The sequence below is a fragment of the Etheostoma spectabile genome, unplaced genomic scaffold (genome assembly GCF_008692095.1).
Source record: "Etheostoma spectabile isolate EspeVRDwgs_2016 unplaced genomic scaffold, UIUC_Espe_1.0 scaffold00569331, whole genome shotgun sequence".
Classification (NCBI taxonomy): domain Eukaryota; kingdom Metazoa; phylum Chordata; class Actinopteri; order Perciformes; family Percidae; genus Etheostoma; species Etheostoma spectabile.
In genome coordinates, this window is record NW_022605066.1 from 588060 (window position 1) to 603824 (window position 15765).

At 40.3% G+C, this 15765-nt stretch overlaps 1 protein-coding gene across 1 annotated transcript in view; it reads right to left on the minus strand.

The window, feature by feature from the left end:
* The window catches only part of LOC116684809 (olfactomedin-like protein 2A), a 38532-nt gene that overhangs the window by 4405 nt on the left and 18362 nt on the right, over positions 1 to 15765 (minus strand). Inside the window, exons 5-7 of the mRNA XM_032510241.1 lie at positions 15073 to 15319; positions 3690 to 3995; positions 2334 to 2519 (exon numbers count right to left, since the gene is read on the minus strand). Coding sequence (XP_032366132.1) covers positions 2334 to 2519; positions 3690 to 3995; positions 15073 to 15319 — 739 coding nt within the window. The remainder of the gene's footprint in view (positions 1 to 2333; positions 2520 to 3689; positions 3996 to 15072; positions 15320 to 15765) is intronic.

The window sequence follows — 15765 nt, forward strand, 5'->3', positions numbered from 1 at the left end:
CATGTCAATGTTGCCCTAGTTGATCAGTAGCGATCAACGTGATTCATCCTACCAATGCCATTTTCAGGCATCATCATTTGTAGTTGCTCGGAGTTAACTAAATGCTTTCTAAGAACATACAAACCTTTACTGATTCAAGATTGTTATTTCTGTAAGTTAACAACCTGTACAGCTGTGTCAAGCTCATCCACACTTTTTTCCATTCATGTAGCTTGGTAGCTAGCTATTTGTGTAGAAATGACAATGTTTTGACAATGCCAGACTGTGCACACACACGCTTCATGTGACAGTGACAGAGTGTGTTTAGTAGTTCACTCCTGAACAAACACTCTGTGTACTGTAGGTGTAATTTTCTAATCACATCCTATCTGCTATCCTAACCTTCCAACCTCAGGAAGTGCGATTTAGATAATGATAATAAATGGAAAGCCCAGTGAAGGACAAAAACAACGTGAAATAGTACACCCCCACCCCACCGCCACTATCCCCGTCTGTAAGGCCAACCCACACTCTTAATCCCTCTCCGCTGTGCCCAGTTCAAAGGAAAGGCCAGAGCACAGAGAACAGCAGGCATCACCGCCACTCCAAAAATCTAGTCATCCGCACACAGCTGTGAGCTCACCACACCGCAGGACTCTTCGCATGTAAGTGCATTTAGAAAGCCCATTGTCCAAACACATCTAGATCAACAAGCCAAGTCCTACAAGGGGAGATCATCTTGACTCTCTTAGAGAGTGTAATCTAATTCCTCAGTGGATTTGGATGTGAAAGAAGTTGATTTTCTCACCCACTGGAGCCATGATACAACTAAGACCTGCATTCCACAGATCTCATCAATCTCACAGAGCTCATTGGATCATCAACACAAATCAATGTCATCAATGGTATTAGTGAAAACACAGCTATGCATTAAAACGGGGTGAAACTAGAGTTAGACCAGTTTGTTGCAGATGCAGACAGCGCATCCACACATCCAACCCAGATCCCAGTAGCTATTCAAACAAGGAATGGGTAATGTGCACTTCAGACTGAGAAGGTTTGGTCGTGGGATGAGGGGTTAAATCACATACTGTATAGTCCCAATTGACAACGTTCCACTTTTGGGATTGTTCAGGTGCTGGATGTCCCACCCCTGTTTCTTTGTGTTGCCGTTCTAAACTCCGGTGGACTTCTGAGGACAATGGTTAACTGCTCCTCAGACCTCTGCAGGGTAAACCCAGACAGCTAGCAAGACTATCTGCCCAATCTGCGTTTTCTGTTGACAATTAAAACAACTTTTGAACGTACACATATTCCACCAAAACAAGTTCCTTCCTGAGGCTGTTAAGAGGCACCGTCATTGTGTCAGGGGCTTAGTGTTGCCCACAACGGTTGTGATTGTTTTAAAGAAATGTCAATAAACAAGAGCATGTGTTTCCCCCATCCCAGAATGCTGTGTGGTCTAGCCAGACAAGTCTGATACTGTAAAAGCCCTCAAACATAATCAAGAAAGCCTCCTCCCTGACTCATTTCATTTAATAGCTTAAAATTTCATTTTGCTACTCAACCCTTGTGTTATCTTCCCGTCAAAATTGAAAATCAACACTTTTGTTGATGCTTTTTAATCGATGTGTTTAACTTTTCTTACGTTTTTATACCTTGTTTCAACACTTTTGACGCTTTTTTCAACGTTTGTCACTTTTTTTTGAAGTTTTCAACATTACGTAACCCTAGCTTATTAACTTTAGTTTGGCAGTTATTTTTGGAATTCATGGTCTATAAACATCATTCATAGGAAATTATACCTAATGTTTGAGTTAGAAAAACAGAAATTAGGAATTATTTAGTCTTATATGAGGGTTAAAATACTGTACTTGCCTCCATGAGTTGTGTTTCACTGCCACTGCTGATCTCATGCAGTTTCTTTGCCTTTCGATTCTCCCTCTGGGCTTCCCCTCCCTTCAACTTTACTGCACCGCCCTTAGGGAGCCTTACCTCACAGTTAAAAAAACATCTGCCATAGGCCATTTCATAGCTATCGTTCGCCTCCTCAAAAATGTAACACATCAGGACTACAATTGTCCAAGAAAAGATTGGTCAAAGTGTATAAGGGTGTTTGCGGTTTTTTTTGCCCCCAACGTCTCCTTCCAGGCAACGCGGCAATGGGTGTGTTTAGGGTTAGCTGCCTGGAAGGCGACGTTGAAGGCAAAAAACACCATTGAGCGTGTACAATGAGCATTGTACTGGAGTGGTTTATTCAGTAATGGGACACTTGCTGTGTTAAAATAAAGCAGGACATTGTTGGATCACGTAAAATACATTTGTCTAGCATTTTCTTGGTACAATAAGCACACCTTGCTTGAAGTTTTCCAGGTTGCGGAACTCCACCAAGTTGTTGCCATAGTAATAGTTAGTGACGTAGATCTTGGAGTCTTTAGCCAGGGGATCCTTCATCCAGGCTCCCTCGTTGCGCCCATAACTGTGCTGCTTCTCTGGCTGGTCAATGGACGCTAGAGTTCCTTCACAGTTTAGGATCTTCCCTGAAAGAAACAAGCAGCACATTCAACGTGTACGCATGGGAGAGAATTAACATGGGCATAAATCGATTTCACGCAGATACATTTCTTGGCAGAGTGAACCTATGTGCTTCTGGCCTCTGTCACTGCAGTGAGAACACAGTACTGAGCTTAATCACAGAGGGGTATTTAGTAGTGTTGTAGTACTTGAGATCAGTTTGAAGGTCTCCGTCTCGTAACGACCGCATTTTAACACTGTAATGTCCCATTTTTAGGATCAATAAATATCTATCTATCTATATATTTAAATAATACTCAGGACTGTAATATGTGTGAGTGTGTGTATGTGTGTGTGTGTGTGTGTGTGTGTGTGTGTGTGTGTGTGTGTGTTTGTGTGAAGACCGGTCTAGCCCAAACTGCGGGGACATTGCCTGTGCTTGTTTTTCTGATTTATTGTTAACATCATTATTGTGACTTAATGGAAAATTTCCTGCGACAAATGCAACAAATAACTTGACCCATTTCTAGTTAGAAATAATTGGAATGTAATTTAAAATAATGGGAGACAGGAGAAGAAGCTCTGGCTTTCTGAGAGGAGATGTCAGTCAAATCTATGGTTAAAAAAAATTGGATACCTAAAGTAAGGTGGATGGTAAAACAAATTAAAGGTGTGTTGCGTAAAACAAAAGACACACACACACACACACACACAAACACAGGAGAAATCGTCTGTCATCATATGTTTCTGTGGTTGTTTTTATGGGAATGTGGATCTTTCAGATCAATTTGAGGAATGCCTTTGATTTGAAGTGTGTCATGCAGTGTGGGACTTGCAATGTCTCGACTTGGCTACGCCTTGTATTGGCCTTGGTCTTGACTTGATCTCTACCCCAAAAATGTCTCTAAAGTGTCTCCATACACTCTCAATTCAGGTGGTTAAGACTGTAATAGTATTTAGCGCTGTGGCTCAGAGGTAGAGCGGCCTGCCAATCGGAAGGTTGGTGGTTTTGATCCCTGGCCCTGCAGTCCCATGTCAAAGTGTCCTTGGGCAAGACACTGAACCCCAAGTTGCTCCAAGTTGTAGATATGTGTGTGTTTATCTAATGAGCAGGTGGCACCTTCTTTTTACTATGTAAAAGCGCTTTGAGTAGTCGTTGAGACTAGAAAAGTGCTATATAAGAAGAGTCCATTTACCTGCTCTGTGAAGGGTGGGCCGACTGTTGTTGTTGGAGTTGTCCAGCACCAGCACAATGGTTGGAGCAGGTCTTTCCGATGCTGGTGTACTTGGTGTAGTGAGGGTAGTGGGTGTAGTAGTGGTGGGAGTTGTGGTGCCAGTGGTTGTGGTGGTGGTAGTAGTAGTAGTTGTAGTGGTGGGAACAGTAGTGGTGGCAATGGGTTTGGCCACAGTGGCCTCTATGGTTTCCAGGACCATTTCAGCTCCTCCATCCTCTGACTGGTTTTCCGTGATGTGATGGACTGTGTACGTTTTGGCAGAATGGTCTGTAGAAGGGCAGGGAGAGAGACATACAGAGTTAGTTCAGACTAAAGAGAAGGATAAGCAGTGATGGAAGACGTATTCAGATCCTTAACTTGAAATAAAATTACTAATAAAAGCCGTAATCCTGGATGCACTGTGCATACATTTACGTGTATACATTTAATTCAATTCAATTTTATTTATAGTATCAATTCATAACAAGAGTTATCTCAAGACACTTTACAGATAGAGAAGGTCTAGACCACACTCCAAAATTTACAAGGACCCAGTAGTTCTAGTAGTTTCCTCCAGAGTAAGCAACAGTGCAACAGTGGCGAGGAAAAACTTCCTTTTAGGCAGAAACCTCGGACAGACCCAGGCTCTTGGTAGGCGGCGTCTGACGGGCCGGTTGGGGTTAGTGGAAATAACAAAAATAGAAAATATAGTAGTTTGTAGCAGTTCTTTGTAGTAGTTCATGGCATAGCAGGGCACTGTGCGGCAGTACAAGGCACAGCAGGATGTAGCTGGGCACCGCAGAGTGTGGCAGATGAACATGGCACCGCAGAACGTGTAGCGGGACCATGGCAACAGCTGCTACCATGATTTTGGAGTATCCCTGATCCGAGGGATTTACATACCAGCCACAAATTATCACAATGTTTTATGACTCGACCCGTGGATAAACTGGTTGCTGGATGCTAAGTATTGCCGTTTGAATCATGTGTGTTAACATGGATATCAATATTGCGTTCAAGAGGCTTATCCAGTTTTTTGAACATTTTCAGGATATTTTTACATGGCACACAGAGAAATCATGTTATTCATATCTTCTTACAGGTTCGCCAACAGCTGTCTGCTGTGAGCATGCTGGGAGCACACTGTCATACACATTAAATATTATAAGAACAGCTATTAAGAACAGCTGATTTCTGGCGCAGTTAACTGCTTCCGCCGGCGGGTTGCTTTGGTATACTAGGAAATTTAATCCTGTCAGCGCCACTGCCATTATATATTTTTTTACATTCTGCACTCAACCTATTTGGCCTCCTTTTTCTATGCTAAACAGCTATTTGTTTCTGTTTCTGTATTTATTGTTTATTATTGTTAATGTTCAATATGTTTGTTTATGTATGCACCAAATATCAAGGCAATTCCACTTACGTGTAACTTACTGTGGCAATCTGCTTTTCTGTATCTAATTCTGATATTGTAAAAAAATACTCTGTTACAAGTGAAAGTCCTGCATTGAAATTGTAAAAGTATAAGTAAAGTAAAAGTATGAAAGTATCATCAGGAAAATGTACTAAAACTATTTAACTTAAATGTATTCAGTGCAGGACTTCCGGGTTGCTGAGCATGGAGTAGGTGCGATCGTCTTCTAGCTCCCACTAACTATTTCTGAATTCCTAGTTTAAACCCTACTTTCATCGATTACCTGTGCATATATTGCCAATAATACCAACACTGTGTTCAAAATAATGCCCAGATCAATGAAAAATGCAAAAAGTGACTTGGCAGAGTCAGAGACATCCTCGGATGTCTCTGATAATGTTATCTTATCGGCGACATCAATTTCGGTCTCGGTCGAGCAGCCCAGAGCAGCCATAGCCGTCGAGTTCAAGTCATCCTCCGCCAGCATGGACACTAAGCTAGACAAGATCCAGGCCGTGGTCTCAGGACAGGGGCAACGTGTAACTGATCTCGTGGCAAAAGCGGAAGCTGTCTGTGGTCGAGCAACTTGAGGCTACGTCCTCCTTACTGCAGGAAGGTAACAAGTCGCTAAAGTCTAAACTATCGGATTTGGAAAGGAGAAGTCGGAGACAGAACGTTCGTATTGACAGTTGAGGGCGCACTCCCTAACCTTTTTCTCCCAGCTTCTCGTCAAGGTTTTTGGTGATCAAGTTATCCTCTCTCACCCGGAGCTGGACAGAGCTCACCGCACTTTGGCACCCAAACCTGACCAGCGCAAGAGACCACGTCCCATTATCATCCGCTTTCACCATTACCAGATTAATGACTTGATCATGAGAAAGGCACGTAAACAAGGTGAACTGAAATACCATGGCCGCAAGCTCCGATTCCATTAGGATTACAGCGCGGATGTTTTTATGCAGCAGGCTCAATACAAGGGTCGTGGCCGAACTCAGGATCTCCAACCCTCTATCATATTTCCTGTGAAGCTGCGCATCACTCTCCAGAGCAGGTGGAGGACATTGTTAGGGTTCGTCTCTGAAGAATCCAACTTCATCTCTACTTTGGATGGGAGCCCATAGTAAGCTCATTTGACTGTGAATGTTCAACTGTGGACAAATGTTCTATTCATACCCCCAGCTAATTTCTCTGACGGATGTTACTTCATGCCTTTTGTTCTTTCGCCCTTTGAAATAAGAAAATCTGCTTTTTCTTTTATTTGCTGCCTGTATTGCATTGTCTAATTTGCTTGGCTAGTCTCCTGGTTTGGTTTTGTCGATTAGATAATAATAATTGATTCAAATAATTGTATTTGAATCAGCTGGAAGAGCATGGCAATTCTGTTTAATATTTTTGTCAGTTTAACCTTTTTCTGGGTACATCATTGTTCATTATTTTGCCAGGCTGTTCAAGGGTGAATTGTACGAGATCTATGTGGGAGCTAGTATAGTTTAGGAATTAAAGCCTGGAATGTTTATTATGAGACTAGTAAGGGTCCTTCTGAGTTTGCTGTTTGTGGCCAGATATGTGGTGGGCTTAGGGTGGGATGGGTTGGGGTGTACTGGGTGTTTAGATGGTAAGCCACCACCTGCTATATTTCCATTTATTTTATGTCCCCACCCCCTCTTGTTTTTTTGTCTTTTTTTTCTCTTTCCTATTTTCTTTTTCTCGTTATTTTGGTACTCTGTCTTGTGTGCCTTTCTTTTCCTCATCAGAGCAACTCTTTTGATTCTCACTCTAACTGAGTTAGATGAAGGGTAATCTGAATTTAATCAGTTGCAATCAGTTAGAAGGTCAAGGGGCTAAATCACCAAGTGATAAGGGGTAAAGTCTTTTAGTTTTCCTTCAAGAAACCCACTCACATGACTCTTACCAATATAAATGCTGGCGGGGAAAATTTTTCCATTCCAATTTCAGGGCTAAGGCTAGGGCACAGCTATCCTTATTGATAGTAATATTCCTTTTTAAGCCCTCAAACGTTATATATGACAAAAATGGATGTTTTATTATCATTTCAGTCAAACTTTACAATAAGTCAGTTATCTTGGGCATTTACGCACCTAATGTTGATGATGTACAATTCTTTAAGAGGTTTTTTTTCTCAACTCCACCGCACTCCCACTCTCTTCTCCTATTCCCCACAGCAATCACGTGATAAAGCATTCCTTCCAAATCTGGACCCAACTTAGGAGGGATCTCGGACTGCAGATTTATTCAGTTCTTAGCCCAATTGCAGCCAATCATTTGTTTGCTCCCACGATGGTGGATGGTGCGTTTAAGATCTGGCACAAAAAAGGCTTAAAATGCATTGGCGATTTATTTACTAATGATGTATTTGCTAGTTTTCCTCAATTGACAAAAAACGTAAGTAAAGAAGGTCTTTTCAGGTTTCTACAAATCATGCATTGTATACGGAAGTTAATTCCCCCCCTAATTAACCCTTTCAACATAATTATTTCTGTGAAACCAACATTAGGAGACACAATGTCTGTCTTTTACAACCTTATTTCGAAGTTGCATGGTCCTTTTTAGCAGCTATAAGAATGATGTGGGAGCCGGACCTAAGTTCTGCCTTCATGAATCACATGTGGGATTCAGTCCTGGATCACTACCTCTTTGTGCTCCCCAACATCCACTTGTGCAATTAAAAGTAGTACACCATATCCACATATCTAAAACCAAACTAGCTCGTATGTTCCCTAATGTGGACCCGACGTGTGATAGCTGTGGGAACACACCTACAGTACGTCACTGTTTCACATGTACTGGACGTGTCCCACCTTGACTGGGTTCTGGACATCAGTCTCTCATCCAATTTCAAATTGAGCCAAACCCTTTTATGCGCATTTTTGGCATTGCTCCAAATTCAGGCTTGCCTAAAGTGAAGCTGAAGGTATTGGCAGAGGTGGGTAGTAACGAGATACATTTACTCCGTTACATTTACTTGAGTAAGTTTTTGAAAAAATGGTACTTCTAGGAGTAGTTTTAATTCAATATACTTTTACTTTTACTTGAGTAGATTAGTGAAGAAGAAACTGTACTCTTACTCCGCTACATCAGACTACAATGAACTCGTTACTACGCGTCATTGTTTTTACCCCAGCGTACCTCAATCCGCATTTTAATGTTTTATTTTGACAGAGAGAGAGAGTCTTCCGCTGAAGGCTCTACCACGTGACTGTGCTTAACCAATCACACGTTGTTGTTCAGTCACGTGACCGTACTCGTTTCAGCAGCGCGACAGGTTAGCTTTACAGTCGTAGCAAAGCAAAGACGTGAAAGCGTGGTTACCTTTTAGGAAAAGTGTGAAACAGCAGCTACATTATGCGGCGTTTAGTGTCGACCAAAACAAACGCACAAGTCAGCGTTCAACAACTCAACATCTAACCTGAGGAGACGTAGCGGTAGTTTTAGTTTCTGCTGTGGAGAGGTGGATGTTTGTCTTTTAGGTTACATACAATATTTTTTACACATGCAGTATCCATCCAAATTTGATGTGACAAGTCTCTCAAGTAAGCTATTTTGTAATTAATAAATTAATTTAAATTAATTTTATTGATTGGATGAACTATAATTTGCCTAAATATGATTATTTTGTATTTTTGTCTGTCTGATTGATGCTTGTGTTAAGAAATAAATCAGACGTTACTCAACAGTTACTCACTACTTGAGTAGTTTTTTCATCAAGTACTTTTTTACTCTTACTCAAGTGTATATGTATGACTACTTTTACTTTTACTTGAGTCATATTATTTTGAAGTAACAGTACTTTTACTTGAGTACAATTTTTGGCTACTCTACCCACCTCTGGGTATTGGCCTTTGTCTCCTTAATGGCTCGTAGGGCCGGCTCATATTGGATTAAGGACATTATGTCATGTATGAATTTAGAGAGAATATGATACACTTCCCAGGGATCTGAGGAAAAAAATTACAAAATATGGCGCCCCTTCTTGACATTTTTTGAGAAACCAACTGCAACAATATCAGAATAGCTACCCCCATCTCCTCTTTTATCTTTTTTAAGGTGTGTACTTTGTTTCTGCTATTCTTAAACTTTTCAACCTTTATGTCTTATAATTTCAACTGTGATCTCTTGTAGGAATTTCTTGCTGTAGGTCTCTTTGTAACTGCATGGGAGGGTGAGATCTGGGGGGGGGGGGTATGTTCTGGTTAACAAAAAATTAAAATAAATGTGTATGTTCCATCATACAGTAATTGTTTTTTGCAAAGTTGTCATTCAATAAAAAAAAAACTTTGAAATAAAAGTATTCAATGCAGAAAAATTCCCCCTTTTAGAAACTGGAAAGAATTAAAACAGTTCTGCAAATCAACTAAGTGATTAACCATCTAATCATTTCAGCTGGATGTGTAGGTTGTTATTAAGTTAGTTACATTCCACCACTGAGAATAAGATTCTATAAAGCTAGTTTTCATTCAAAATGCATGTGCTACTTCTTGTTAGGTGATGTTACATTAGGGCAGTATGATCCAGTCGTGTGGGGGGGGGGTATTTGTCTGTACAGTACATACAGTATGTGGCTCCTTGGCAGCAGGAGACGTTATAGTGTGCTGTGTGCAGAACAAAGAGGAAACTAACTTCCTTCCTCTTCTCTGATCTTCTTTCTTCTCTTTCCTTCCTAACCCAGGCTGCTCTGCTGTCTTTTAGCGTTAACTGCTTTCTTAATAGAGAATAGTGAAGCCGCATTTTGCTTTTAACAAAAATTGGAAAAGGAGGCCTTAGAATGTAATTACAGCTGCAACCTGACATGATTGCCTTATATCTATGGCTTTTAGTGAAGAGTGTTAGGGTCTCAATTTTAACTTCGTAAATTAAATGCTTGTTAGATTGTCTAACAGTATTAATTTTATCAGACAAACAATGTTCATTAAAATCATTTTTTTCACAGTAAAAAGACGTGAATGAAATCTATGACAAAATGTATTTTATTGTAAGTCTTATTCAAAGGCTTGCATGCATATGCGGAATTACTCTCTGGTTGTTAAACTATTCTCCACTACTCACAACTATCTGTTCTTTAGAAGATAATTTAGCTGTTTGACCTGTTGCACCAAGAAACCATCTACTATCAACTATCTGCCAATAATGTTAACGTTGCTTTTTATTTTATACACAAATGACAGTAGGAGTGAATATGAGAATATGAGTATGAGAGTATGAAATTTCACTGTGTGAAATTTGCAGAAGACACTGTTATAAAGAGCCTTTTGAACAATGATGAGGAGGGGCGTGGTGCTTTAGTTGATGATTTCATTGCGTGGTGTGAATCTGTGATCTGTCTAGTAACGTTTCCAAGACTAGTGATTTGATTATTGATTACTGTAGATTACAGCACAATGTTTCACAAACTGTTATTCAGAACATGACTGGTGAGACACTACACTAATACAAATATTTAGGTTGACAGCAAATTATCTTTTGAGAGCAACAAAGATGCTTCCTGTAAAAAAGCCCAACAGAGACCTTTATTTTCTGAGGAAGATGAAATCGTTCAGTGTGAGCAGGACTCTGATGACTTTATTTCACCAGTGTTGTGTTCAATCAGTCTTGATATTTTGTATTGTGATGTGGTATAGTGGTCTTTCAATGACCAACAAGCGTAAACTAACAAAGCTGGTAACCTTAGCGTCTAAGGTGGTTGGGGTACAGCTACCTCAGACGCAACACATATATAATAAATGGGTCAGGCGTAAAACTAACCAGATTATAAACTGCCATGATCACTCACTCTTTGGAGAGTTTAATCTGCTCCCCTCAGGTTGCCGGTTTAGGCTACCTATATTAAGAACTAGACGTACCAGGGATTCTTTTATTCCTGTGGCTATTAGGAACCTGAATACACTTGAGTGACATCTTATCAAATCTTTATGTAGTATATGTTTATTTTTTAATTTACTGTACTGTCCGATTGGATTCTATCATTGGTTTTGGGGGTAGGAGTGTCTCCATTGGTGTGTTGATGTGTGTCCAGTGTTGTGTTACGATGTTGTTGGCATCTGGTGGTGCTTTTTTCTGTGTATGTGTTTTTTTAGATAACCTGCTGCACACTGAATTTTGTTTTCTAAGGATAAATAAAGTGGAACTTGAAACATGCCAGTTCTTCAGACAACTAAAAAGTCAGACATACAGATTTGTAAACTAAATGCATGTACAGTCCCATTGAAAACATTTATATCAACTTGACGATCTTTGTGTTGACAATTTCTGGAGCTGACAATCCAACAATTACCTACTTAAAGGTGGAATAACCATAGGAATCTGTGACCCTTCCAAGTGGCAATTTCCGGGCCTGAAAAGTCCAGCCAATGCGTTTAACATGCAGTCTATCTAACTTCCAGCAGGGGGTGACTCAACTGGTTGCAAATAGAAGTATGTTTATTTATATGAGAAAATGACCCTACTTTATCCATTACCTCATTAAATGTTTTTCCAAGTGAGTTAATTGCCTTAATTGTTAGGGCAATTAAGTCTTCTTCAACAAAGCATAATGTTGCTTTTGCCCATTAGAGTCCAATTTATATAATATATAGAAGATAAAGCAGGGCATGCTTTTGTGGGTGGCTACAAACCAATCTGTCAGTTATGACAGGGGCTTAGCAATGCCAACCATGGCAATGTGTACATTAAAATAGCAACAGTGAAAATTAAATTGACTCGCTCCAAAGTTGCTTTTAATTCTTCAAAGTTAATGAGCGTTGTTGAGCGTTCGCTAGCACCTTGCCAACAGAAGCTTACTAGCTTACTAGCTACCGCTAGTGTTAGCCAATCAGAGCGTTCTGTTCATGAATATGAATTAGTAGTGGGCTGAACAGTCCGTGAAGCAGCAAATCAGAGCATATGTGGGAGGGGATAAAAAAGACTCAGACAAGGGTGGGAAAATCAACTCAATTCTTTTGTTTTTGGCAACACTATTATCTAAATGTATTATACAAACATATAAACGGTACAGATGTAAGTATAAGTGTCACCATATGGGACTTATAAGGGAAAGTCTGCCGATTTTCTGTACTGCCAAAAATGTTGGATAACTCAATTCACAAAGGTGAAATATGGGTGACCCTTGAATGTTAATGCAGTGATTGGTCAAGTGTGTGAAGTCTTGAAAGTTGGCCTCTCTTTCAAGGCTTTGACGCCAACCGGTCCCTACCCAGAGCGTCAAAAAGTGACACCAGAGGTTCCTGACAGGCTCTTTAAATATGATGCTAAACAGTACCCAGAGGGTTGATGGTGACGCCAAAGGGGTCCGGACCAAGTGTTAGTATATGACGAGTTGGGAGTGTGACTGTGTTATACAATCAAGTACAACACCGTCAATGGATATGAGGAGATACTGTCTGAAAGCTATGTTATCTCCATTTGCTAAATTAAATGTATATCACTCCTTTTCACCCAGCCTTTGAGTGGGGCCAGAAGTAACCAGTTTTGCCTTTAGACATGGTAGGACAAAATGTCGTATTGCATTTGTTTCAATCATATTCAAGCCTTTAGTGTCTTTCGATGTTCTAAACACTGTTGCAGAGGCTTGGGATCACATTCAGTAAAACACTGATCATCTTTTTGGAAAATGTGCACAATTCTGTATTTTAAATCAAAAATCCCATATCGATCAAACTCTTGCTTCCTTTTTGTTTTGTGTAAGGCTTGCTTTTAGGCTTAGTCGCTTGTGGTCTGCTTTAAAAAAATAAAAAAAATTCAGCAGGCTAAATCAAATATAATCCTAGCAGAGGGAGAGTCTGCACTCCTTCTGGTCCACATACTCTGATTTCCTGTGCTGCCAGACAGATGTGTGGAGATCACAGCAGTGGTAGATAAGCAGTGCATCTTTCTGAAACACATGAACTAAACACGTGGACCTGAGAGTAGTAGAGAACGTTTTTTTTCACAATTTACAGTAGGAAGTTTCAGAAAGCAATGAAGTCTTTGATTAAGGTGCTTTGATTAAGGTGTACCTGGAATTAAATGCAACACTCATTTCCACACCAAACTAAACACACACATCTGTTACATTGTATCTCTTGAGTGTAGCCAATACCTCTACGTGGACACTACATGAAAGAAGACATCAAATCATTGTTAATGGAAGTGACATCCATCTGTGTTCTGTAAAGCAGATGGAACACATATTTTATTACTTTTGGTACTTTACTTATTACACAGATCAAATATCCTTTTAAAACATTGTGATGCTGTGATGAAGATTAATTTTTGAAGTGCCTTTATAGTTTCTTTTGCCTACTATAGTCCATATGTCAAATCCTTTATGCTATATTACCAAGTACAACTTATAACTTTCCAAACAGTACAATGGTTATTTAGGTTTTCAAAAATGAACAAGGAAACATTGTACTTTCTTTTTATCATTGTCAAAGTTGCAATCTAGATGCATGGTAATGCAGGGCAGACTTATTAAATCACTCTGCACTTATTGCAGTATTATCATGCAGCGGTAAAGCAGTTTTTCAGACTTTGCAAGGACTTCTCATCAATGCCCTGTCATCCTCACTGGTTACAAATGCCTCAATCTCAGTCTTATGTTGTGAACAGTCAGTTGTCTAGATGCATTCCTGGTCACAGAGACCAGTAGGCTGGCAAAAGTAGCCAGGTTAAACAATTTCATCTTGTCCTACAACTTGCACCAAAGGGCCACTGAGCAAGTGGCCACCAGTAAAGAACGGTGGTTACACTGGGCAGCTCCCTGTAAAATGTGTTTCACTGTGACTAAATTTGAAAAGAAGCATTTTAGGAAAAAAGCGGGAAGGTGTATCAACCTTCATAGGATGAATAAAAAGTTCCTGCATCCTGCTCTGTGCCACAGATTATGGAAATGCAGCCAACTGGTTTCAGTGATTTGACAAGGGTGGCTGGTCTCGCTGAGGTTCACATACATGGCAGAACACACGTTCTGACAGTGTTTTGTGCGTGTGCCGTGTGCAAACGCAGCATACCTATTCACTCAACTAGATTTAAAGAGGATTGGAAGGAGGAAGGAAATGTTTTCTCTGCATTGGTGAGGGTCCTCGCGCGTTGTGAGGAGTGAAGCTGAGGCATGTCATGGACATGGCAGCGCTCCATTGAGACAGCATTCCATCAGCTCCATGTATTTTGTCAATAAAAGATTTGGATTTCCTGCACGCTGAATGCGCACCATCAATCCACTCCTGCGCCAGTGTTGCCAAAAACAACACCCGAATATATCTTGTATTGAGGTGATCTTGTGTGCCACACAGCTAGGGCTGAAAGATTTGGAGGGAAAATCTTTTTGCGATCTTTCTGCCAGATATTGCAATTACGATTCAACTTGCAATGAAACAAGTATAGCTAAAGTTCAATAGTCACTGTGCAACTGATAAACATGTCATGGAGCATTATAACATGAGACACCATCAAAACTGCTCTCTCTCTCTCTCTCTCTCTCTCTCTCTCTCTCTCTCTCTCTCTCTCTCTCTCTCTCTCTCTCTCACTATATATACATATATATACAAACCCTCCCTCTTTTAATGCATTGCAGTTAAGTGTCAAGTCTGCAACACAATCACAGCCTTATCTTACACTTGCTTGAAATGACATTCTCAGGAAAACTTTGCATTGTCCTCTATTGGACACTAAATCCAGCTTAAAAGATCTTGACTCTGGCTTTATGACTCTATGGCTGCTAGCTGATCCTGATCCACGATGCGGGGTTAGATTAGGTCGCTGAAGAAACAAATGTGGATCATTTTCAACACTCACAATGGATCACTCACATATGATCGCACACAGATGGGAGTGCAAACTCAGCTAAAGTACAAGCACATTGTTCACTTTAGCTAACAGAGGGTGGCTTTCTACAAACCCACCACTGTGCTGGGAGAGAATGCAGGGAGTCCCGGCCAAGCTAAAGACTCTCACCTCCTCTGTGCTCATCCTCGTCGGTCTTGGCAGCCTTGTAGTATGTGATGCCCCTTATCACTCCAGGCTGGTGGCCAACCACCTTGGCTTTGGCCGTAGGGTCCGGCTTGGCCGGCTTCCCAGGTTTAATGACCTCTTTCTTGGGCTTTACGACCTTTTCTTTGGGCTGTTTTGGTGAAGGTTTGGCAGCAGGGGTCTTTTTGTTGGCTGCCTTTACAGCCTCCTTGGTTTTCTCATCATTAGTGTTCTGTAAACATGACATTATGTTATGTCAGGACAATTGGTAATATTGGCTTGTGGGTTTTATATGTTGATGATGCTTATGAAAGAGCGTGTTTTGCTAGTGTACTTTCTATATGTGAAAGACTTTAAAGTGACATGCAATATATATGCTGATAATTTCTCACAGTAAGTTAACAGAAAACATAGTATATTATCATACAAATGATGCGTAGGCTTATACTACTATTACTAATACTTAATATACACTAAGAAATAAATGTGTAAAATAACAGAAAAGGTACTGGCAGCTCATTAATGGGACTTTGCCACATAATAAAAAAATGGAAACTATGTGTGTACCTACAGTTAAAATGTAGGTACACATATTTTTTAGAAATGCATTAAAAAGAAACGAATGCCGGAAAGGCCACAAAAACAGTGGAAAAAGTGGGAATCATCAGAAACGTTGAA